Here is a 25,204-nt window from a genome sequence, read left to right as displayed (position 1 = left end):
AAATAAATAAAATGTATAAAGTAATTATGGGTTGATTTAATAAATATTCATATAGAAATATCAGCTACAACATAAATTATATTCTTAACGTAAACTTTTATTTCTCAAAATTAGCAAAAAAGTAAATAGAAACTCCATAGAGGCGGCCATTTTGGAAATGGCTGCCAAAAGCCAGTGACTGCAGAGCTCGGATGAATCCAGCAGGGGGCAGAAGACACGTATCAAACTGTACAAAACAGGTTTTATTGATTATGTTTAAAAAAAAAAAATGTAAATTTTATTAAAATTTTAGTATCAGTTAAAGCAGTTAAAGCTACGATGCCAAAATAATAGGAACAGAAATAAAAACTGCTGAGTTATTTACAAGGTTTATTTTTATTCTGGTGGTTTTCTGTCTCTGAGCAGAGCGGAGGTATTTCTTGGTTTCCAGACATCACACTCAAACATTCTCATGACTTTATATACTTTATGTATCTGAGGATGAAAAACGTTTTTTATCTTTATTCCACGTTGATCGTTCGGCTCCGATCGAAGCCGCCGCTCTCAGCGTGGACGTCAATAACTCCCAGAAGAACAAAAAGATGCACACGTTTATTTTCTTATTTGTTTTTAGAAAACTATAAAATGTCTTTAAATTAATTTCAGGCTGAACGAAGCAAACACGAGAAAAAAAAAAACATTTTACAAAGTCTTATTGTGAAAAAGAAGCGTCAGCGTTTCTCTCTCAGAGCGTCTCGGGGGGGAAACGTTTATTTCTTTTCATCTGCGTCGTCTCTGTCGACTTTTAAAATCTGTCTGTACAGAGAGAACGTTGATGTGTCGCCACAGACGATGGTTTGAAGTGAAAACCTTTGCTGTGGGAGGAGGAGGAGGAGGAGGAGGAGGAGGAGGAGGAGGAGGAGAGACGAGGATCAGAACCAGAACAACTGAGCTTCACCGTCGTCGGACTCTTCTCCTAAAACTGAACAAAGACAAGGAGGCCGGTTGATACGACTAGAGGTAAGAGAGGAGAGAACAAACATTTAAATGCATCCATACACACTCAGCCATAACATTATGACCACCTCCTGGACTCCTCTCGTCCTCTGAAGGTGAGCTGTGGTATCTGGATCCAAGATCCTTTAAGTCCCCCAGGTTGAGAGGTGGAGCCTCCATGGATCAGACTTGTTTGTCCAGGACGTCCCACAGATGCTGGTTGAATCTGGAGGCCGAGTCACCACCTTGAACTCCGGGAACCGTTCCTGAAGCAGGGAGCATCGTCCTGCTGGAAGAGGCCATCAGGGAACCCAAGGTCTCCCAGCAGAACATGGACCAAAGCATCAAGAGAACGTGATCCACCAGAACCAGAACCACCTTCCTCCTCCATGTCTCCTGGTCCAGCTCTGATGTGTCCACTGTAGGAGCTTTCATCAGAGGTCAGAGGTCAGCATGGACACCCTGACTGGTCTGCAGCTCCACGGCCCCAAACTGTCCTCCTTCCTTGGACGTCTGCAGACCAGGACCATGGAGATGTTCTGATCCGGTCGTCTGGTTCTCCTCAAAGTCTCATCTTTGAACATCTCTAAACAAAGACAGCTGGACCTGGAGAGCTTCTTGAAGACGTTTCATTCAAACAGGAACATCTGACGACGTCCATGAGATGAAGACTTGGAGGAGACGTCTTCTAGGAACTCAACCGGTCCAGCTGGTTCCTCTTGTTCATCAACAACATGTTCACCTTCACCCGGCAGTGGTCATAATGTTATGGCATCAGATTATTGCTTTCTAACAGGAAGTAGCCTGAACACTCACAGTCTACGCTGTCGGGGTTGAACGGGTCGGAGCCTTCATCACTACTGTACGAGTCCTCAGAGTCAGAGTCATCATCATCATCGTCGTCGTCGTCACCGTTGCTGTTGTTGTCGTCGCTGCCGAGAAGACCTTCGATCTGTGGAGGAAGAGGAAAATCATCCTTCTTCTTCTTCCGTTCTATTTCCAGTAGATGTGACGCTCCTCTTCATCAGTTCAGTCTCAAACTAAACTTTATTTTATTTCATCTTTTATTAATCTCTATTAATCTTTTAATCTCAGCTCATTGTAAAGTATTTTCTCTCTAATTAAAGGGTTTAAAGTGATGAAGACTCTGGTACCCCTTCATCTGCTGCAGGGTTCCCTCCCTCCTCGTTCTCTGGGTTCTCGTTATTGGCCAGCTCCTCTATGAGCGGATCGGTGTCCATGTCTTCGTCGTCGTCGTCATCGTCGTCGTCGTCGTCGTCGTCCGAGTCTGAGGAGTCCTCGTCCTGATCTTCATCATCCTGCAGGAACATGACGTCACAGGTTAGATGATGTCACAGATTAAATGACGTCACAGATTAAACGACGTCACAGATTAGATGACGTCACAGATTAAACGACGTCACAGATTAGATGACGTCACAGATTAAACGACATCACAGATTAGATGACGTCACAGATTAAATAACCTCACAGATTAAACGACGTCACAGATTAAATGACATCACAGATTAAACGACGTCACAGATTAAACGACGTCACAGATTAAACGACGTCACAGATTAAATGACATCACAGATTAAACGACATCACAGATTAAACGACATCACAGATTAAACAACGTCACAGGTTAGATGATGTCACAGATTAAACAACGTCACAGATTAAACGACGTCACAGGTCTCACCTCGTCATCGTCTCCCTCCTCAGCCAGTTTCTGTCGTCCCACCTCGTACAGACGACACACCGTGTCCAGACTCACCGCGTCCTGGTTCTGGAGACGAGACGTCCAACGACACGTTTAAACCAGGAACAACTCATCTGATATAATCTGATCACAGCCAACCAGCTTCAAGTACAGACGTTAATGATCTGATCTCATTCCTCCCTCTTCCCTCCTTTCATTCCCCGTTTCCTTCCTTCTCTAAAATAACTAAGGTCAGAAATAAAGACAAACTTTCCAGCTTGTTCCAACATCTGGATCATGTCTCCAAGTCAACAACCAGCTGTTCATGGTTCTGATCCAGCGGTAGGTAGAGATCCATGTTTAACTTCTTTCTTTCCTACATTATACTGAAAGGAAAGTACCTCAATGACAGCCAGGTAGCAGTCTTTGGAGTCAGTACACAGGTCAAAGATGTCCCTCTTTACGTCCACTGTGGCTGAAAGACAAAAAAAAAAAAAACATATTTATAAAAGTTAAAACTGAGAACAAACCACTGATAATAAAAGCTCAGGCTTGGTGACTTTTATCTCGTCATGAAAACTGCCCCTGAATCCTGAATCTGCCCCTGAGTCCTACCAATGGGCTTGTAGTCTGTGGCATCAAAGGTTCTGAAGGACGAGCCGAAGGGACTCTTCATCTGCTGGTCCATGACGTCGTCCTCATCATCAGCTTGGAGCATCGCTGTAGACGAGAGCAGACTTTAACCGACTGATCTGAGACTGTGTCAGTGGAGAGAGAGACGCTGGAGCTCCTACCTCCATACATGATGGTGGCGTTGCTGTTGAACACCACCCTGCACTGGTCCAGAGCTCGGACTGTGTGGAGGAGGTGGAAGGTCCTCAGGTCCCACTGGCTCCTGCTGTTAAGGCTCAAAGCTATGCTAGAAGCTAGGAGGAGCTACTGTTAGCTGGGAGGCTAGGTAGCTAGGAGGAGCTACTGTTAGCTGGGAGGTTAGGAACCCAGGAGGAGCTACTGTTAACTGGGAGGTTAGGAAGCTAGGAGGAGCTACTGTTAGCTGGGAGGCTAGGTAGCTAGGAGGAGCTACTGTTAGCTGGGAGGCTAGGAAGCTAGGAGGAGATACAGTTAGCTGGGATGCTAGGAAGCTAGGAGGAGCTACTGTTAGCTGGGAGGCTAGAAAGAGCTACTGTTAGCTGGGAGGCTAGGAAGCCAGGAAGAGCTACTGTTAACTGGGAGGTTAGGAAGCTAGGAGGAGCTACTGTTAGCTGGGAGGCTAGGTAGCTAGGAGGAGCTACTGTTAGCTGGGAGGCTAGGAAGCCAGGAAGAGCTACTGTTAACTGGGAGGTTAGGAAGCTAGGAGGAGCTACTGTTAGCTGGGAGGCTAGGTAGCTAGGAGGAGCTACTGTTAGCTGGGAGGCTAGGAAGCTAGGAGGAGATACTGTTAGCTGGGAGGCTAGGAAGCTAGGAGGAGCTACTGTTAGCTGGGAGGCTAGGTAGCTAGGAGGAGCTACTGTTAGCTGGGAGGCTAGGAAGCTAGGAGGAGATACTGTTAGCTGGGAGGCTAGGAAGCTAGGAGAAGATACTGTTAGCTGGGAGGCGAGAAAGAGCTAATGTTAGCTAGGAGAATAGGAAGCTAGGAGGAGATACTGTTAGCTGGGAGGCTAAGAAGCTAGGACAAGCTAGTGTTAGCTGGGAGGCTAAGAAGCTAGGACAAGCTAGTGTTAGCTGGGAGGCTAGGAAGCTAGGAGGAGATAATGTTAGCTGGGAGGCTAGGAAGGTAGGAGGAGCTACTGTTAGCTAGGAGGCTAGGAAGCTAGGAGGAGATGCTGTTAGCTAGGAGGCTATGAACTTTGTTTTATACGTAGATTTAATTTGATTAATATTCAACATTGCTACAGAAACAAAGTCAGAGCTGAGTCACTTCAGATAATAAATGTAAACGTCTCAGACATCAGAGGATACGATCTCCGTGTTGATGATGACCTCCAGGCTGTTGGGGTGGAAAACTCCGCTGATGTTCATGTTGAACTTGTCAAACTTGTGGATGGCCCGCGACGCCCGTACGTCCCACAGCACGCCGTCGTTCAGCACCAGGTCGTCGGTGGGGTTGAACGTGGCACAGTTCCTCTTGTAGTTGTTGGCCAGGGCGGGGTCGTTCAGGGTCAGGGTCTTCTGACCCGTCTGGATGTCGTAGATCTAGAGAGAGGGGTTGAACCGTTACTCAGCTCCTCTCAGGTCCTCTGGTTCAAGTCAACGCCAAAGAAAATGCAGATTAAATAAAAACCTACGTGTGCGACTTGGTCTTTGGTGCCGATGACTCTGTCCTGAGAGAGTTTACTGAACTCTACGTAGTTATCGTCAGCGAAGGAGTGTCTGTGACGGAAAGGACAGAGGACATGTCAGTAGAGGACAGAGGACGAGGTGGTTTATAAAACTGAAGCCGTGTGAGACGTCCTTACTTCAGGCTGAAGACACCGTCCATACACCAGAGAGCCGACAAGGGGACGCTCCAGGACGCAGAGGTGAGCAGCAGCTTCCCGTCCTGACGGAGACATACACGAAATATAAACCTGTTAGGATTAAAACCTGAAAGAACCCAGAGTGGTGATGAGCAGTGAACGCACCATCAACAACATCTGAACCTGAACAGATGCTTGTAAACCAGGACCATCTCCTGAACCATCAGGAACATGTTCCTGACCCTGGTCTCCGTGACCTTGGTCTCTATGGACCCTGGTCTCTATGGACCCTGGTCTCTATGGACCCTGGTCTCTGTGCCCTTGGTCTCTATGGACCCTGGTCTCTAAGGACCCTGGTCTCCATGGACCCCGGTGTCTGTGACCCTGGTCTCTATGGACTCTGGTCTCCATGGACCCTGGTCTCCATGGACCCTGGTCTCCAAGGACCCTGGTCTCCAAGGACCCTGGTCTCCATGGACCCCGGTGTCTGTGACCCTGGTCTCTATGGACTCTGGTCTCCATGGACCCTGGTCTCCAAGGACCCTGGTCTCCAAGGACCCTGGTCTCTTAGGACCCTGGTCTCTTAGGACCCTGGTCTCTTAGGAACCTAGTCTCTTGGGACCCCGGTGTCTGTGACTCCACTCTCTATGGACCCTGGTCTCTATATGGACCCTGGTCTCTGTGGACCCTGGTCTCTATATGGACCCTGGTCTCCATGACCTTGGTCTCTTGGTCTCCATGGGCCCTGGTCTCTATGACGGACCCTGGTCTCTATGTGGACCATGGTCTCTATGTGGACCATGGTCTCTATATGGACTCTGGTCTCTATATGGACTCTGGTCTCCATGTGGACCCTGGTCTCCATGTGGACCCTGGTCTCCATGGACCCTGGTCTCCATGTGGACCCTGGTCTCCATGGATAGGTCAGACTTCAGTGTCAGTAACATTGTGTCTGATTAATTAGTGATAAACTAAAACATCTTCTAGATCAGAGAGTAGAAAACACCCTGATAGCAATGATATCATTCTGAACTCATTCAGCAACAACTTGACTAGAACTGGACCAAGAGTTTAGAGAAATACCACAAAGGTTCTAGTAACAATAGAACCAGGCCCACTCTCCATCTGGACATGTGGAGAATAGTCTCTAGTGGAGTCATATGTGGTAGCAGCATATGTCCACTAGATGGAGACAAAGGAACATGTATGAAACTGAGGCGCTGGTCTCAGATTCTGTCAGGAAAGTCACCATGTGGTGGATAGATGATGTAGAATCAGTTTGAGACGTAAGAAGAAACTCTGACATGCTGACTAACACTGGGACGGTTGGTTTTATGGGTTTGACGTCTGATCCTTTAGAGACATTAGTCCCATTAGTGGTTAAGTGTGTGTGGACATACCCTGGAGGGTTCGAGGTGGGTGATGGCCGATGTGTGGCAGGTGTAGTTGGCCTCCTCCTCTCCAGAGAAGACGTTGTAGAACTTGAGGCGACCGGAGCAGGTGCCTAGCATCAGGAAGCGCTCGCGAGCCGAGAAGGCGCAGCAGGTGAAGCCGCTCTCGTCCCCGTCGCCCTCGTGGAAGACGGATATCGGACGAAACCTAAACGGGCGAAGAGCGAGACGTTTTCACAGCTGAACTTTAAAAACTAAAGCCGCCCCGAGGCTTTGGTTCCTCAGATCTGATCTCTACCTGCTGAATATCAGGTGTCTGTCCAGGCAGCCTCGGTCCACGCCGCCGTACTTCGGGTACAGGACTCTGCTGCCGAGGCGGGCGGTGAAGTTGGGCGACGCCTGCCGCCGCTGCTTGGGCTCGGGGCAGCGGTGAGGGGTGAAGAGGGAGAACGGGGGGCACGTGGTGACGGGGTTGGGGCATCGGGCGTGCTGCTCCCTCAGGTACTCGGTGATGATGCTGTCTAGGGTCGGGGGGGAGGGAAGGTGGCGCTCCAGCTGCTTCTTCATGGCTGGAGTCTGATCAACAGAGAGAAACTGAACATGAACTGATCCATTTAACAAACAGCTGTGTTGAAGGTAGAGACGTCCCAGACCTCAGACCTGATCACTGTAGTTATTTACTTTAGGTCTGACATAAACCAGACTTCTTCTTCTACCGTTTTATTAGCGTCTGACAAGTGTCAAAGCTGAGAAACATTGAAGAGAGAAAAAGAAGAAGAAGAAGGAGGAGGAGCAAGAAGAAGGAAGAAGATGAATGTGAAAGAAGGAGGAAGGAGAAGCAGGAATAAGAAGGTGAAGAAGGAGGAGGAGGAGGAGGAGGAAGAAGAAGACAAATATGAAAGGAGGAAGGAGGAGAAGGAGAAAGAAGATGAAGAAGATGAAGAAGGAGGAGGAAGAAGAAGATGAATATGAAAGAAGGAGGAAGGAGAAGCAGGAATAACAAGATGAAGAAGGAGGAGGAAGAAGATGCTGGATGAGGAAGATGAAGGAGGAGGAGGCAGAAGGAGGAGGAAAAAGGAGAAGCAGGACTAAGAAGACAAAGAGGCGGGAGGAGGAAGAAGGAGAAAGAAGATGATGGACGAGGAAGATGAAAGAGGATGAGGAGGAGGAAGAAAAAGATGAAGGAGGAGGAGGAAGAAGAAGGAGGAAGAAGGAGAATGAAGAAGAAAGAGGAGGAGGAGGAAGAAGAAGAATATGAAAGAAGGATGAAGGATAAGAAGGAGAAAGAACAAGATGGACGAGGAAGATGAAGGAGGACGAGGAAAAGAAGAAGAAGAAGAAGAAGGAGAAGGAGACTATTTCTTCTGAAGGTCGTCCTCTGTTAGTCAGTAACTAGTGTAATGAATGAATAATGAATGAATTATTAATTATTTATTAAGTAAAGAGAAGGAGGCGTGTCTGTACCTGGATGAACGCTCCGTGGTCTGACTTCTGCTTCAGAGCTCTGAGTTTTCTCCCCGAGTTGCTGGTGGTCGCCGGACGCTCCCGAGAAAACAAGATCCGACCAAACACATGTGAGTTCTGTCCCTGAGGAGTAGTAGGAGGAGGAAGAGGAGGAGGAGGAGGAGCAGGAAGGGCTGAGGCAGAAGCAGAGGAGCAGGGAGCATGAGGAGTCGAGAGGGAGCGCGAGGAGGAGGAGGCGGCGGCGGGAGAGGCTCCGGCGACCGAGGACAGAGGAGAGGTGGTTCCAACGTGGCCGGCAACACGAGCCGCGATGCCGCCGGCTAGCCGACAAGTCCTGGGTATGGATGAGGAGGAGGAGGAGGGGGGAGGAGGAAGAGGAGGAGGGGTGACGCAGGAGGAGCTGGGGCAGACGGGTAAGTTGGCCTCTCTGACCAGCGTGCTGGCCGTGTCGTGGAGGCCTTTAGTGACCAGGTGGTTCCTGATGAGGACCAGGAGCTCCCTCTCTGAGAAGGTGATGCGGGACTGGGCCACCACATTGGCCCTCTGCAGACGGGCCAGGGACACGTCGGTGCCCATGAGCAGGGGTTTACCCGACACCCGCTCCGTCAGCTCGGCGGCGTAGCGGCAGAATCGGACGTGCTCGCTTCGCTTGTCCTGCAGCACGGGCTCCTTCATCAGCTGATCCAAACAACAAACAAATAAAACAAACAAACAAATAAATAATGTTCAGGTTTTAGTTTGTTAACGTTTCCTCCTCAAAGAAATACATTCTGGTACAAAACTGTTTTATCTGCACATGATTTATAAGAAAGGAATGAAGAAAGGAATGAAGGACAGAAGGAAGCAAGGAAGGAAGGAAGGAAGGAAGGAAAGATAGAAAGGAGGAATTAAGGAACGAAGGAAGGATGGGAGGAAACAATGAATTGAGAAAAGAATGTTTCTGGTTGGAGACGGGAGGTGAGATATGATTAGAGAGTTAGAAGAGAGAGAACGGCAACATCCAGGGTGGAAAAATGAAGAAGAAGGAGGAGGATGAAGAAGAAGAAGGATGAAGAACAAGGAGGATGGAGAAGAAGGAGGAGGATGGAGAAGAAGGATGGAGAAGAAGGATGGAGAAGAAGGATGGAGAAGAAGGATGGAGAAGAAGAAGGATGAAGAAGAAGGAGGAGGATGGAGAAGAAGGATGGAGAAGAAGGGTGGAGAAGAAGGATGGAGAAGAAGAAGCGGGATGAAGAAGAAGAAGGATGGAGAAGAAGGATGGAGAAGAAGGATGGAGAAGAAGAAGGAGGATGGAGAAGAAGGATGACGAAGAAGGATGAAGAAGAAGGAGGCTGGAGAAGAAGGATGCTGGAGAAGAAGGAGGATGGAGAAGAAGGAGGATGGAGAAGGAGGAGGATGGAGAAGGAGAATGGAGAAGAATGATGGAGAAGAAGGATGGAGAAGAAGGAGGATGGAGAAGAAGAAGGAGGATGGAGAAGAAGAAGGATGGAGAAGAAGAAGGATGTTGGAAAAAGAGAAGAAATGATGGAAGTAAGGAAGGATGGGAAGAAAGAACGAATTGAGAAAAGAATGTTTCTGATGCTGAATGTTTCTGTTCCTGAATGTTTCTGTTCCTGAATGTTTCTGGTTCCTGAATGTTTCTGTTCCTGAATGTTTCTGGTTCCTGAATGTTTCTGGTTCCTGAATGTTTCTGATGCTGAATGTTTCTGATGCTGAATGTTTCTGATGCTGAATGTTTCTGGTTCCTGAATGTTTCTGGTTCCTGAATGTTTCTGTTCCTGAATGTTTCCAGTGCTGAATGTTTCCAGTGCTGACCTGCTGGATGTGTCCACTGGTGAACAGCGGTAGTTTGCTGATGATCTGCCTGATGGTGGCGCTGCGGGACAGTCCAACCAGAGCTTTACAGGCCAGAGCTCTGATGAGGTCAGCGTCAGTGATGGGCGTCTTCACCGACAGTAGAGACAGTAGAACCTGGAGACGACACCAGGAACCACGGACATTAAACCAGTGAACTGCACCGACGCTTCTCTTCTCTCTCCTGTTCTTACCTTGATACCGTTGTTGTTCTGCAGAACCTGCCACATGTGAGCCAGCACCCTGCTGTGGGGGGCGGGGGGCTGCTGGGGGAGGAGGGTCGGCCTGATGGGGGCCACGGCGAAGGCGCCCACGGTGTTCAGGCTCTGGTCTGGAGCGCACACACAGTTTATTATCACCTGGGGAGGGATAGGGGGGAGACGGGAGGGGAGATATGGAGAGTCAGAAGAGAGAGAACGGCAACATCCAGGGTGGAAAAATGAAGAAGAAGAAGAAGAAGGGTGGGGAAGAAGAAGAAGAAGGATGGAGAAGAAGAAAGAACAATGTAAAAGAAGAAGAAGAAAAATAAGTAGTAGAAGAAGTAGAAGGATGGAGAAGAAGGTTGGAAAAGAAGAACGAAGAAAAAGAGGGAAGTTGGAGAAGAAGAAGGATGAAGATGAAGGAGGTTGGAGAAGAAGAAGAAGGATAAAGAAGAAGAAGAAGAAGAAGGATGTACAAGAAGGATGAAGAAGAAGAAGGTTGGAGAAGAAAGATGAAGAAAAAGAAGAAGGATTCTGTAGAAAAAGAAGAAGTAGAAGCGGGATGAAGAAGAGGAAGGAGGTTGGAGAAGAGGAAGGATGAAGAAGAAGGATGTACAAGAAGGAGGTTGGAGAAGAAGAAGAAGGATGATGAAGACAAAGGAGGCTGGAGAAGAAGGATGAAGAAAAAGAAGAAGGATGTTGTAGAAAAAGAAGAAGTAGAAGAAGGATGAAGGAGAAGAAGAAGAATGAGGTTTGAGAAGAAGAAGAATGAGGAGGTTGGAGAAGAAGAAGAAGGACGAAGAAGAAAGAGGTTGGAGAAGAAGAAGAAGAAAGAAGGCTGTAAAAGAAGAAGAAAAAGATGAAGAAGTAGTATCAGAAGAAGAAGAAGAAGAAGGGGGCGTGGCCTGTATCCACCTGCAGCGCTGACTTCTGGATCTCAGCATCGTTAACAAACACCTCTCCCTCTGCCACACCGAGGATGATGCTCATACCTGAGGAGAAGAAGAACAGATCCATCAGGTGAACTGTTCAGTCGAGTCACATTCTACTGGGACAGTAGAAGAGCAACTGACCCACAGTAGAAACCGGCGTCCTGGTTTCATCCAGAACCTCCACAGTGTCGGCCAGAACCAACTGGACTTTAGGAACCACCGTCAGGATGGACAGGATGTCCAGAGCATAACGCACCGTGTCGCTCCTGGAGGAGGAGGAGGAGGAGGTACATGAGTTCACATCATTAATGGCTAGATCTTTACTGATGAAGAAGTTCTGATGAGGAGGAAGAGGAGGAGGAAAAGGAAGAGAAGAAGGAGAACAGAAGAAGAAAGACAAAAGAACGAAGAAGAAGAAAGACGAAAGAACGAAGCAGAAAGAAGAAAGAACGAAGAAGAAGAAAGATAAAAAAGAAGAAAGACGAAAGAAGAAGAAGAACAGGGAGTACAGGGAGATGGGGTAGACTGTACCTCCCGTAGTACGTCCTCCAATCACAGGCTGTAGAGATGAGCTGCAGCGTTAAAGGAACACAGGAGAGTTTGGAAAACACCTCCACGGGTTCCCAGTGGAACCGAGGAGGTCCGAACTCAATGAGGAACTCCATCATCTCAATGATCTGCTCCCTGGTGTAGGTATAAGCCTGAGAACACGGAACCACACGGACATGAGATTAAGACATGATCTGAAACTACACGTGTTTATGTACATGAAAGAAAGAAAGAAGGAAATAATGAAGGAAGGATGGTGAACCTTGTAGAACGGCTGCTGAGGAACGATGGTTCCACTGTCTGATGAATGTAGAGACTGTTTCACCTGCTCAGTCTTCACGGCCAGGTGAGCTTCAAAGTACCTTCACACATTTAGAACCAGTTAATATCACAGGTACATTTACTTACTACGTAGAGCCACACAGGTGTTTGGTTGTCGTGTTGGGTGTTGTGTTACCTGTGTAGAGCCATACAGGTGTGTTTGGTTGTGTTACCTGTGTAGAGCCATACAGGTGTGTTTGGTTGTGTTACCTGTGTAGAGCCATACAGGTGTGTTTGGTTGTTGTGTTACCTGCGTAGAGCCATACAGGTGTGTTTGGTTGTTGTGTTGTGTTACCTGCGTAGAGCCATACAGGTGTGTTTGGTTGTTGTGTTGTGTTACCTGCGTAGAGCCATACAGGGGGGTATTCCAGAAAGCAGGTTTACCGCTAACTCTGGATATGTAAACCCAGAGTTAGCGGTAAACCTGGGATTTCGGTTCCAGAACGTTCAAAAATGATCAGGCTATGTAAGTAACTATAGTAACATGGGCTCTGAACTTAACCTGGTAGGGGTAGGTTTTGTTCAGGTTATGTTCGGGTATTTAAGTGCACGTTCAGCCAGGCCGCTGTTTCCACACTTGTCACACAATGACGTTTCCTTTTGAGGAAGATCCAATTGACATTGAAGCACAAATCATTCGGTCTATTCACCGTGAGAGGGTGATAAGACCACGACTTGATATCCTTTCTTTTCCTGATGAGTTTTTGCCAGAGCGCTACTGTTTTTCTGCGGAATCTTTAATTTATTTAAACAACATTCTCCATCCCCACATTTCGAACGTTACGCATCGTGGATTCGCTCATCGTAATTGTTGCGCGTGCGATAGCCTATTGCACAACATTGCAACGTTGCGCAATGAATTAGTTCCTGCTATTGAGGAGCAGATAGGAACACATTCAGCAACTTGACATCAGAGATGGTCAAAGAATGCGTGATGAAATCTGTCACAATCACTTCAACCAAAAAAAATAAAATAAATGCACGTAAGACTGTTTCACACATTTATTTGCCCATTGCGTGTTTCATGGCCTGAAAAGAGAAAACACTTCATTATAGAGCAAATGTTCTGATCCAGTGTTCTCATGCACTGACAGAAAACATGAAGAAACTATGCTCTAGTCTCTGCACAGCCCATTTCTTTACCTCGATCTTTAATTTGATTCCTCCGTGACTGCTGATAATGTCTATTCATCCTCCTATTATTTATATGAACGGTAATATTGGCTATAAATTGGTCATTTTCGAACTTGCAAGGCTACACAAATTAGACATAAGTGATTTAGGCGTGGGCCTATTAGGGTAAATACATTGCACTTGTTCATTTTGCTCCTCCTGGGAGGTTGAGGGCTCCGATGACGTGCCCCCAGGAATCCCCTCCATCATCGGACGCCCTCGATTGATACTGATCGCCAACTCCTCCACAGGGGTGAGGGGGGACACCGCTGGCCCAGAACCGGTCTTCCTCTCCTCTGCTTTCTTCCTATTGGCTTTGAAATGAATGTACCTTGTTGCAATATGGCAATTCAAGAATATAATACTGGATAAGTGATGTCTAAGATGATGCACCCAGATATATCTTACCAACTTGGACAATGTTTTTATATTTTGTTTTGACCTGCGGCCACGTTCTCTTAAGGGCGGTCGGGTTACATCTAATTAAAAATAATACAATATATGACAAGGTAGTCTATAGTATAAGAAAGTCTCATACAAAGCAGTTAATATGTAGCCTAATATCTACTGGATTATTGTGCTTCTGACACATTAGTGTGCTATATCCTACTAAACTTACGCATTTACGCGGTCGGCAATTCTCTGCCAAGCAAGATCTCGTTCCTTGGCAGACGCGCAAGTATTGCTTTTTTCGTGATTATCGCTCTTTCCTCCTCGTACGCCTCGAGCAGAACTTGCTGCTCCGCTTCAGAAAAATAAGCTGCTCTGCGCTTTGCCATTTTTACTCATGGTTTCGACTCTCAATAGATGATGCCTTTATAACTTCGCCGTGATCGCGCACAACTCTGGGTTAAACAATCCGGGGTTGATTGAACTGATTGCTAACCGGTGTTTTGGAACCGACAGCTCGGGTTTAGTCGCCTCAGGTTCAGACAACCCAGAGGTTAAGTTTTATCTCAGTGTTTGTTAAACCTGCTCTCTGGAATACCCCCCAGGTGTGTTTGGTTGTTGTGTTACCTGCGTAGAGCCATACAGGTGTGTTTGGTTGTGGTACCTGTGTAGAGCCATACAGGTGTGTTTGGGTGTTGTGTTACCTGCGTAAAGCCATACAGGTGTGTTTGGGTGTTGTGTTACCTGCGTAAAGCCATACAGGTGTGTTTGGGTGTTGTGTTACCTGCGTAAAGCCATACAGGTGTGTTTGGTTGTGGTACCTGTGTAGAGCCATACAGGTGTGTTTGGTTGTGTTACCTGCGTAGAGCCATACAGGTGTGTTTGGCCGTCTGTCTGCTGGAGAAGATCTGGTCGTCGCTCATGACCGACGCCTCGTTGTCTGTGTTCAGGATGTCCAGCGTACTGATCTGCAACCAGGGAGGACACTTTAATGAGACACAACACAATCTGGACAGACCCTTTGTCCTCCACCTGTCCCTCACAGGCAAACAGGAAGTTGACAAGTTTGGAAAATTTATTTTGAAAGTGTGGTGAACAGGCTCTATTGAATCCAGGATTTTTTTTTTAAAAAAGCCCCTAACATGTTAATATGCTGGATTTTCAAAATAAAAGCACAAAACTACTCCTCCTTCAAAATAAAAGCATGTAACAGCAACCAGTACCCGATCAAGGGTCTGTATAGACGGCATGTCTTTAAAAATAAAAGCGCATAACTACTTATTAACAACGTAACTGGGAAAAAGGGGGCTAGACTTTCAAAATAAAACCTTTTAAATGTTAAAGGAAGAAGAAGTTAGAAGTAGTATGCCATGTTAAAAAGTCTCAGTACTTTAAATCTGTTCATAAACTCTCTCGATCATTTTTTTTTTTAAGACACAACAGTAAAGCGAGGACACAACGCTGTGTCTTCAAAGCGTCCCGACTGACCAGGTTGACGAGCCGTCGCAGGCCGTCCTGCTGGTCGAACAGCTGCAGCACCGCCCTGAAGGAGAAGGAGATGGAGAAGAACATGGTGGCGTGGCAGACGCCTGAGGAGTGGGACGACTCGAGGAGCCAGAGGGCGTAGGACACCATGTCTGAGAGGACGCCCTCTGGGAGCATGCACACCTGCACACAAGGACACACTTCAGTTCTTCTTCTTTATTTAAACAGTATCCTGTTAGAGTCAGCTGTGGGGGAACCGTACCCTCTCCATGGCGTCCTGGTTGTACGCCAGGTAGTAGAGACAGAGAGACACTCCGGTCGCCGCCATGGACGGCCTCGGGATCTCCAGGAAACGCTGCACCCCTCCGTGAGAGATGAACTCTGCAGCAAACTTCTTGTGGAGGAGCAGAGAGGCCAGATACTGCAGAGACAGGAAACATGTTTAGAGAACGTTTAGAGAGGGGAGAACCATCTCTGTCTGTCAGGAGAACATGACATTAAGTCAGGGTCAGGAGAACATGACATTAAGTCAGGGTCAGGAGAACATGACATTAAGTCAGGGTCAGGAGAACATGAAATGAGGTCAGGAGAACATGACATAAGGTCAGGAGAACATGACATAAGGTCAGGAGAACATGAAATGAGGTCAGGAGAACATGACACGAGGTCAGGAGAACATGACGTAAGGTCAGGTTCAGGAGAACATGACATAAGGTGTGGAGAACATGACATAAGGTGTGGAGAACATGACATAAGGTCAGAGTCAGGAGAACATGACATAAGGTCAGGGTCAGGAGAACATGACATAAGGTCAGGAGAACATGACATAAGGTCAGGAGAACATGACATAGGGTCAGGAGAACATGACATAGGGTCAGAGTCAGGAGAACATGACATAAGGTCAGAGTCAGGAGAACATGACATAAGGTCAGGAGAACATGACATAGGGTCAGGAGAACATGACATAGGGTCAGAGTCAGGAGAACATGACATAAGGTCAGAGTCAGGAGAACATGACATAAGGTCAGGAGAACATGACGTAAGGTGTGGAGAACATGACATAAGGTCAGAGTCAGGAGAACATGACATAGGGTCAGGAGAACATGACATAAGGTCAGAGTCAGGAGAACATGACATAAGGTCAGGAGAACATGACATAAGGTCAGAGTCAGGAGAACATGACATAAGGTCAGGAGAACATGACATAAGGTCAGGAGAACATGACATAAGGTCAATGTCGGGAGAACATGACATAAGGTCAGGAGAACTAAACATGTGAGAACAGATGGAGGCTGTAGAGACCTCCACCCATCAACATCGAGATTATCTGTGACACACAGAGAGGGAGGGGCTGACACAGAGAGGGAGGGGCCGACGCAGAGAGGAGGGGCCGACGCAGAGAGGGAGGGGCTGACGCAGAGAGAGGGAGGGGCTGACGCAGAGAGGGAGGGGCTGACGCAGAGAGGGAGGGGCTGACGCAGAGAGGGAGGGGCTGACACAGAGAGGGAGGGGCTGACAGAGAGAGGGAGGGGCTGACGCAGAGAGGGAGGGGCTGACACAGAGAGGGAGGGGCTGACAGAGAGAGGGAGGGGCTGACGCAGAGAGGGAGGGGCTGACGCAGAGAGGGAGGGGCTGACACAGAGAGGGAGGGGCTGACAGAGAGAGGGAGGGGCTGACGCAGAGAGGGAGGGGCTGACGCAGAGAGGGAGGGGCTGACACAGAGAGGGAGGGGCTGACTAGAATAATTACATCATCATACACTCAGTGGTTCACACTATACTACAACACTAATCATCGTCTCTGGATTAATGAATAATAATAAATAATAAAAGTTAATTATTAAACTTCATTCAGGTCAGCTTCACTGGACACCCCCACGTCCCCGTCCCGTCCTCTGAGTCTTACCAGCAGGGCGTCAAAGGTGAGCTGGACGTTCTTGGTCTGCTTCAGGTCGATGTAGTTCATCAGCAGGGACCGAGTGTCCAGCTGCATGAAGACGGCCAGCAGCTGGACAACCACAGAGACAACGACAGAGACAACACGGTGGTTATGAACGGACTGACTCAGACCTGATCCCACGTGCTGGACCGGGACGCCCCCCCCTCCTCACCTCCTGGTAATCTCCCAGCGGGGCCAGGTACTGCAGGATGAGCCTCTGCTCCATGGCCGGGCTGAGCGGCGCCAGGCTGTAGTCGGAGCCGATCACCATGGAGCTCATCTCAGACCAGGAGGCGCTGCCGGACGGAGGTTCACAGGGATCCGTCCTCTGCACCGTCACCGTCACCGTCTCCTCCTCCTCCTCCTCCTCCTCCTCCTCCTCCTCCTCGGCCCGGCTGCTGCTGAAGGAGGTGGAGGTAAAGTTCAGCTTCTGCTTAGCCTTCCTCCCGTTCTCCTTCACGTTGGCTCGCCTCTTCCCTCCTCCTCCTCCTCCTCCTCCTCCTCCTCCTCCTCCCTGGGCGTCCTCCGGGTCTGGACTCGCCTGGTAAACTAGTCCTGGGAGGAGTCGGGTGGAGCCGCCTCCATTTTTCTGGGCTGAAGCCAACAGGGACAGAGGAGGTTTGGCCGGCCTCTCTCCTCCATCACCTCCTTTTCTCTCCTCCTCTTCCTCCTCCTCCCCCACGTCTTCCTCCTCCGTCCTGTCCTGCTGGTCCTGAGGGTCCTGAGGGTCCTGAGGTAGATTCTGGGCGGAGCTGGACTGACGCGTGGACGCTTCGGTTTGCAGCTCGTGCAGCCGGCGGATCATGATCGGTACCTTCAGAGGACACAAGGACAGACGCTGAGACAGAGTGGACACCACCCCCTCCTTCCTGTCCAGAGGACAGCCGTTGACACCTGAACATGAATATTTAATGAGCTGTTTATCTGTAGACGTGTGTCAGACCCACCAGCCGGGCGTTCTCCTCCCTGTAGCTCGGCGCCACTTCCTGGTTGCTCATGGCCCGGGCCAGCAGTCCCGTGGCGTAGACGGAGAGCGGCCGCTCTGCTTCCTGAGCCCAGCTGAACAACTTCTCTACCAGACCGTCCTGACGGAGCAGAGACACCGAGACACGAGACGTGAGTCCATGTGACAGAGACTACAGAGACTATAGAAGGACTCGTTCTATCAGTCCAACTACTTTTATGTTCAACTATAAAACGTCTCATAAAATAAAAAATAAAGGAACTTGAAATCTGGTCCACCCAGTCCTGGGACACGTGAGACTTGTCCAGTGAGGACACAGTCTTTACTGCATCACTGACTATGATGAGAGAGACGATTAAAGAATGATGAACTGATTATAAAAATGACTGAGATGATTGGAAAGTTAGCACTAAGAGACATTTATTCATTAACAATTAAATAAGAATTATTATATGTAAGAGAGAAGGAAGGAAGGAAGGAAGGAAGGAAGGAAGGAAAGAAGGAAGGAAGGAAGTAGGAGAGAAAGAGAGAAGGAAGGAAGGAAGGAGGGGAAGGAAGGAAGGAAGGAAGGAAGGAGGGAAGGAAGGAAGGATAGAAAGAGGGAAGGATGGAAAGAAGGAAGGAAGGAAGGAAGTAGGAGAGAAAGAGAGAAGGAAGGAAGGAAGGAAGGAAGTAGGAGAGAAAGAGAGAAGGAAGGAAGGAAGGAAGGAAGGGAAGTAGGAGAGAAAGAGAGAAGCAAGAAGGAAGGAAAGGAAGCATTACGCTAAATAATAATGACATGCTAAACTCCAGGGCCCGTATTCCTAAAGATTCTTAGCGCTAAGAGTTGCTCCTAGTGGCCAAATTCTAAGAAAATTCTTAGAATCATGACGTTTCCCTCCTAAAGTTAGGAGTAGCTCCTAGTAAAGATAAAAGCTATTCCTAAAGAATCTTAGCTCTTCAGAGTGCTCCTAAGGTGAGATCTGCTAAGAGCAGGGAGGAGGACTTTTAGGAGCCTTAGGAATTTCTTAGGCAGAGGAGAAAATGGCTGAAAGAAGAGACAGGAGAGATATTCTCCAAACACTGAATGACAATCAAGCTTGTTACAATCGCAATACAGTAGTCCCTCGTTTATCGCGGGAGTTACGTTCTAAAAATAACCCGCAATAGGCGAAATCCACGAAGTAGTCAGCTTTATGTTTTACAATGATTATAAATGTTTTACGGTTGCAAAACCCCTCACTACACACTTTATACACTTTTCTCAATAACTTGCAAACATACCGCACTTCAGTCCCACTGCCAGCGATCAAAGATACTGTAAATGTAAATGTGTCAAGCTGAACGCATTCTGTACTGTACAAGAGACACCGTACGGAGGAGATTGATTGACAATGGGCTACAGTCCCTTAGCCAATCAGGACGCAGAAGACGACACGCAGCCTCTCTCTTAGCCAATCAGGACGCAGAAAACAATGCGCTGTTAAAAAATAAATAAATAAAAAAATAAATAAATAAAAAAGCATGCAAAATTGCACTAAAAAAATCCGCGAGGCCGCGAAAGGTGAACCGCGTTATAGCGAGGGACAACTGTCACCGGAAATGAAAGTCTTCACAACACTGAGGTATTTAGCAACAGGAAAAATGCAAACATGCAGCAGTGATGACTTGGAGCTAAATCTACGTCTTAAACACTTTTATTCTCATTGACCAGTTGATCCAGAAGCAAACACTGTTCCTCTTCAGTTGGGTTTCCTACTTCATTTCTTCTCCACTGCTGTTCAGTTTTTGGAAGATTTGAACACCAACCAACACTGCTTCTTCTAGGCCGGTTAGCAATCACAGAAACTGATGAAAGCTGAGCCATTTTACTCTTGTTAATACCAAATAGGTGAAGTGCAAAATGTTACCAGTGTGGTAAATGAATGAAAGCAGATAAATAGAACTATCAGCATGTGAATACTGTGGTAGTGGCCTGAGTTTAATCACACATTTTATAGGATACTTTTTAAAGTATAGCGTACTATTTATTTATTTTTATGTAAAGTATTATTTATAATTATACAGTCTTCATAGAGATTAGATTCTGTTATTAAGTCTATTAATTTGACGTCCATTCTAGGCCAATTATCACCAAAAGTGTATTTTTATCTAGCTTTTAGGATCAACCAATCACACCTCTAGAAATGATGACTCATACCTAGCAACGGGGTCAACCACACCTCCTCACTAAGATAAGAGTTTCTGTCCATTCCTTGATCAGAGCTCTCTAAGAATTTTCTGGAATCACTCCTAAGCTAAGACTCCTAGCTAGGAATGTTTAGGCTGAGTTAGGAGCTCTCTGAGAGGATTCTAGGAATCTTTAGGAATACGGGCCCAGGACTCTTCTCTCTGGTATCAAATAATAATTGATGTGTATGATGTGGACCTGCGTCTGCAATAAAAGCTTTATTAATTAACATGTGTATCTATCGATGGCTGAAGTTAAACTAGCTTTAGCTCTGACTCATGACATCTGGACACGGTATGTTACATAAACATCTGGACACAAGTTATTACATCGTCTGATTTAATAAACAAACACTAACATGATGACCACCGTAGAGCTGATAACCCAGTAACCTCCAGACCACCGTAGAGCTGATAACCCAGTAACCTCCAGACCACCGTAGAGCTGATAACCCAGTAACCTCCAGACCACCATAGAGCTGATAACCCAGTAACCTCCAGACCACCATAGAGCTGATAACCCAGTAACGTCCAGACCACCATAGAGCTGATAACCCAGTAACCTCCAGACCACCATAGAGCTGATAACCCAGTAACGTCCAGACCACCGTAGAGCTGATAACCCAGTAACCTCCAGACCACCATAGAGCTGATAACCCAGTAACGTCCAGACCACCATAGAGCTGATAACCCAGTAACCTCCAGACCACCATAGAGCTGATAACCCAGTAACGTCCAGACCACCGTAGAGCTGATAACCCAGTAACGTCCAGACCACCATAGAGCTGATAACCCAGTAACCTCCAGACCACCATAGAGCTGATAACCCAGTAACCTCCAGACCACCATAGAGCTGATAACCCAGTAATGTCCAGACCACCGTAGAGCTGATAACCCAGTAACGTCCAGACCACCATAGAGCTGATAACCCAGTAACCTCCAGACCACCATAGAGCTGATAACCCAGTAACCTCCAGACCACCGTAGAGCTGATAACCCAGTAACCTCCAGACCACCGTAGAGCTGATAACCCAGTAACCTCCAGACCACCATAGAGCTGATAACCCAGTAACCTCCAGACCACCATAGAGCTGATAACCCAGTAACCTCCAGACCACCGTAGAGCTGATAACCCAGTAACCTCCAGACCACCGTAGAGCTGATAACCCAGTAACCTCCAGACCACCACAGAGCTGATAACCCAGTAACCTCCAGACCACCGTAGAGCTGATAACCCAGTAACCTCCAGACCACCGTAGAGCTGATAACCCAGTAACCTCCAGACCACCATAGAGCTGATAACCCAGTAACCTCCAGACCACCATAGAGCTGATAACCCAGTAACCTCCAGACCACCATAGAGCTGATAACCCAGTAACCTCCAGACCACCATAGAGCTGATAACCCAGTAACCTCCAGACCACCACAGAGCTGATAACCCAGTAACCTCCAGACCTCCATAGAGCTGATAACCCAGTAACCTCCAGACCACCGTAGAGCTGATAACCCAGTAACCTCCAGACCACCGTAGAGCTGATAACCCAGTAACCTCCAGACCACCGTAGAGCTGATAACCCAGTAACCTCCAGACCACCATAGAGCTGATAACCCAGTAACCTCCAGACCACCACAGAGCTGATAACCCAGTAACCTCCAGACCTCCATAGAGCTGATAACCCAGTAACCTCCAGACCACCGTAGAGCTGATAACCCAGTAACCTCCAGACCACCGTAGAGCTGATAACCCAGTAACCTCCAGACCACCGTAGAGCTGATAACCCAGTAACCTCCAGACCACCGTAGAGCTGATAACCCAGTAACCTCCAGACCACCATAGAGCTGATAACCCAGTAACCTCCAGACCACCATAGAGCTGATAACCCAGTAACCTCCAGACCACCACAGAGCTGATAACCCAGTAACCTCCAGACCACCACAGAGCTGATAACCCAGTAACCTCCAGACCACCGTAGAGCTGATAACCCAGTAACCTCCAGACCACCATAGAGCTGATAACCCAGTAACCTCCAGACCACCACAGAGCTGATAACCCAGTAACCTCCAGACCACCACAGAGCTGATAACCCAGTAACCTCCAGACCACCACAGAGCTGATAACCCAGTAACCTCCAGACCACCAGAGAGCTGATAACCCAGTAACCTCCAGACCACCGTAGAGCTGATAACCCAGTAACCTCCAGACCACCGTAGAGCTGATAACCCAGTAACCTCCAGACCACCGTAGAGCTGATAACCCAGTAACCTCCAGACCACCGTAGAGCTGATAACCCAGTAACCTCCAGACCACTTCCTCCTGTAATAAACCAGATCCAGGTCTGTAACGTGACCCCGGTCTGTACCTTCTCCTGGAAGACGACGGCCGAGTCCAGACCAGGCATGATGTTGAGGAGGAGGCGCCCGGCCGCCGTGTTGAGGTTGACCTCTCTGCTGGTCATTATGTAGTTGTCCAACAGCTGGAAGACGTCCACAGAGGACAACACACTTACGTTATTTATGGACTTAAACTCACTTTAACATAAAACTGTTATAAACCAGCTGATCTTACGGCGTTGGTGAAGTCATCGTTGATGAAGAGCATCTTCAGGAGCTGTCCGAGACGACAGTCTGGATCCGCTCGTCCTGCAGAGACAGAGTGGACAGAACGGACCGACCGTGTCTTTAATGTCTTTAATGAACGGACGAGGACACAAACGACGTCATCACCAAAACAGGAACTTGAACTTCTGTCCACTCAGTCCTGGGACACATGAGACTTGTCCAGTGAGGACACGTGAGACTTGTCCAGTGAGGACACAGTCACAAGGAAGGGAGAAGGAAGGAAGGAGAAACAAGGAAGGAAGGAAAGAGAGAAGGAAGGAAGGAAGGAGAAACAAGGAAGGAAGGAAGGAAGGAAGGAGAAACAAGGAAGGAAGGAAGGAAGGAAGGGAGGAAGGAAGGAAGGAAGGAAGGAAGGAAGGAAGGAAGGAAGGAGAAACAAGGAAGGAAGGAAGGAAGGAAGGGAGGAAGGAAGGAAGGAAGGAAGGAAGGAAGGAAGGAGAAACAAGGAAGGAAGGAAGGAAGGAAGGAAGGAAACGTGGTCATCACCTGGATGCCGGTCGTCGAACGGATCAGGATCAGCTTTGTGATATTCTCCCGTCTCCCGTTCGATCAACTCAGATATTCTGCAGAACAAAAACAGAAGTAGAGAAGCTGTGAGGAAACGTCCGACATCATTAAACGTTTTATTAAACCGATCAATCATCTCCATGGTAACCTGGTGAGGATGGACACCAGCGGCCCCGTGCTGCCCCGCTGGGCTTCCTCCCACTCGTCCAGCAGCGAGGTGAGATCCGACACCGCCTGCACCGCCATGGCCGCCGCCACCGCGTTGGACAGGGCGGACGACAGGGCGGCCGAGCGCTCGTCGTCCGGGGAAGACATCGCTGCCTGGAAGACAAGGAGGACAGGAGGAGGACGATCAGGGATTTGTCTCAGTCTGATCTTCACAACACATGTTTGTGGACAAAGGAGCTTTCTGAGGAGCTCAGAGAAAGAGTTGTTGTTGCTCATCAGGCTGGAAAAGGTTCCAGAACCATCTCTAAAGAGTTTGGAACCCACAAACCAAGGAGGAACGTCACACATTTATCACAATAAAACACAATAAAATCACCTGGATCTAGTTTTTATCACCGTTTCTGGACTTTATTTGGTTTCTTTAGACGAAAAAACGAAACGAAAACGCACTTAAAAGTCAAATATATCAAATTAAAACTCATTAAACGGGCCTATATTTAATTTATATTGAGACTTTACTCTTTAGATTAAAACATAAATAGTAGATTTAATTAAACTAAAACGGCCTAAATGGAACAAAAAAATTAAAAAATTTGTTGGTTTTTGTTTTGAACTACAAATCCCAGAAGGAAGTTCAACAGTTTATCAAATTAAAACACATTAATCTCATCTAAATAACAGTTATTATTACTTATATGTTTAGTTTCTTGCTTATTTAAGATAAAAAACATGATTTATTGTGTGTTTATAGTAAAATTAGCAGCAGAAATAGTTAATTTATTCATCTAAACCACCTAGATTCAATTTTTATTTCATATATTTGGACTTTCTTTGGTTCTTTTAGACAAAATTATCAAATTAACATAATAAATAGTAGATTTAATCAAACTAAAACGGCCTAAACGGAAAAAAAATCAAAAAATTTGTACGTTGATGTTTTGAACTACAAATCCCAGAAGGAAGTTCAACAGTTTTTCAAATTAAAACACATTAACCTCATGTAAACGCAGTCGTTATTACTTATATGTTTAGTTTTATGGTTATTTTAGATAAAAAAACATGATTTATTGTGTGTTTATAGTAAAATTAGCAGCAGAAACAGTTAATTTATTCATCTAAACCACCTAGATTCACTTTTTATTACATATATTTGAGCTTTCTTTGGTTCCTTTAGACTAAATTATCAAATTAACATAATAAATAGTAGATTTATCAAAGTAAAACACTCTAAACTAAAGTGTGTTTCCGTCGCAGACAGTGTAAAGGAAGTAAAAAGTGTAAGTGAAGTTAATAATGAAGTTAGTGGACGTGGTCCTCCTCCTCTGACACTCACCCCCAGCAGCCGGACGGAGGCTCGGCGCTGAGACATGCTCTCTGCCGCCGAGCTCCAGCTCCGACCAGCGGCCGCGTCGGCTGAGTCCAGCCCCAACAGGTGTCCTCTGCTCGGACAGCTGCTCTCCAGCCGCCGCTCAGAGCTTAGCTAACGCGGCAACAAGGTGACAGTTAGCCCCCCCTCTACCCGGAGCTAACCGGGCTAACTCCGAGCCGCTAGCGTCGGCTCTCTGCGTGTCCCTCCCCGTCCTCTGGGCTCATGTCCCCGCCAGTTAAAGCCCAGGATCCTGCCCCCCCCCTCCCCCCCTCCCCTCCTCCCTCGGAGCTCAGAGATGAGAAGAAGCAGCGGCAGCGTGTTGACAGCCGGCCGCCTCATGTCACCGTCTGCCCCGCTACACATACCGACTTTTAAACCGTACTCACCGGGAGACGAGCGTCCTCCGCGCCGAGCTCCTCGCTTCAAGTCTCCGCGTCCACAGATATTCTCATGAAGCGACCGGGAAACATTTGACGTTAACCGTTTAACAGGGGCCAAAAGTTTCACGTTTATTTTCAAACTTCTCCCGGCGGCCG

At 47.5% G+C, this 25,204-nt stretch overlaps 1 protein-coding gene across 3 annotated transcripts; it reads right to left on the bottom strand.

The window, feature by feature from the left end:
* Positions 1 to 356: 356 nt before the first annotated feature.
* On the bottom strand, positions 357 to 25,204 carry LOC311486394 (DDB1- and CUL4-associated factor 1-like). 3 transcript variants are annotated; one of them, XM_084542217.1, is made up of 30 exons: positions 25,055 to 25,204; positions 23,280 to 23,452; positions 23,111 to 23,187; positions 22,572 to 22,645; positions 22,366 to 22,479; positions 17,781 to 17,918; positions 17,006 to 17,647; positions 16,801 to 16,902; positions 15,158 to 15,316; positions 14,899 to 15,078; positions 14,269 to 14,378; positions 11,789 to 11,888; positions 11,509 to 11,678; positions 11,119 to 11,243; positions 10,961 to 11,037; positions 10,040 to 10,204; positions 9,807 to 9,962; positions 7,992 to 8,669; positions 6,826 to 7,103; positions 6,537 to 6,735; positions 5,137 to 5,219; positions 4,966 to 5,050; positions 4,640 to 4,873; positions 3,475 to 3,568; positions 3,296 to 3,400; positions 3,082 to 3,155; positions 2,681 to 2,767; positions 2,130 to 2,294; positions 1,792 to 1,927; positions 357 to 961 (listed from the first exon to the last, which is right to left on the bottom strand). In XM_084542217.1, the coding sequence occupies exons 2-30, from the start codon at positions 23,444 to 23,446 to the stop codon at positions 912 to 914; spliced, it is 4,824 nt and encodes a 1,607-aa protein (XP_084398343.1). In that variant the 5' UTR covers positions 23,447 to 23,452; positions 25,055 to 25,204; the 3' UTR covers positions 357 to 911. The 3 variants fall into 3 exon arrangements, with proteins under 3 accessions (XP_084398343.1, XP_084398342.1, XP_084398344.1); XM_084542216.1 differs by lacking the exon at positions 25,055 to 25,204 and adding an exon at positions 24,633 to 24,731; XM_084542218.1 differs by lacking the exons at positions 22,366 to 22,479; positions 25,055 to 25,204 and adding an exon at positions 24,633 to 24,731.

Source organism: Chelon labrosus (genome assembly GCF_963514085.1).
Source record: "Chelon labrosus genome assembly, chromosome: 4".
NCBI classification, from domain to species: domain Eukaryota; kingdom Metazoa; phylum Chordata; class Actinopteri; order Mugiliformes; family Mugilidae; genus Chelon; species Chelon labrosus.
The sequence above is the reverse complement of the archived record's forward strand: the minus strand, read 5'-3'. Positions and strand labels throughout refer to the sequence as shown.

Bases quoted from the DNA above. Each gene is read 5' to 3' on its own strand.
- LOC311486394 (XM_084542216.1), bottom strand. From the start codon at position 24,668: ATGTCTCAGCGCCGAGCCTCCGTCCGGCTGCTGGGG. The intron at 17,919-22,365 runs GTACAGACCGGG...CTGCTCCGTCAG, and splicing joins CCGTCGTCTTCCAGGAGAAG to GACGGTCTGGTAGAGAAGTT. The intron at 5,051-5,136 runs GTAAGGACGTCT...TTTCCGTCACAG, and splicing joins GACGGTGTCTTCAGCCTGAA to ACACTCCTTCGCTGACGATA.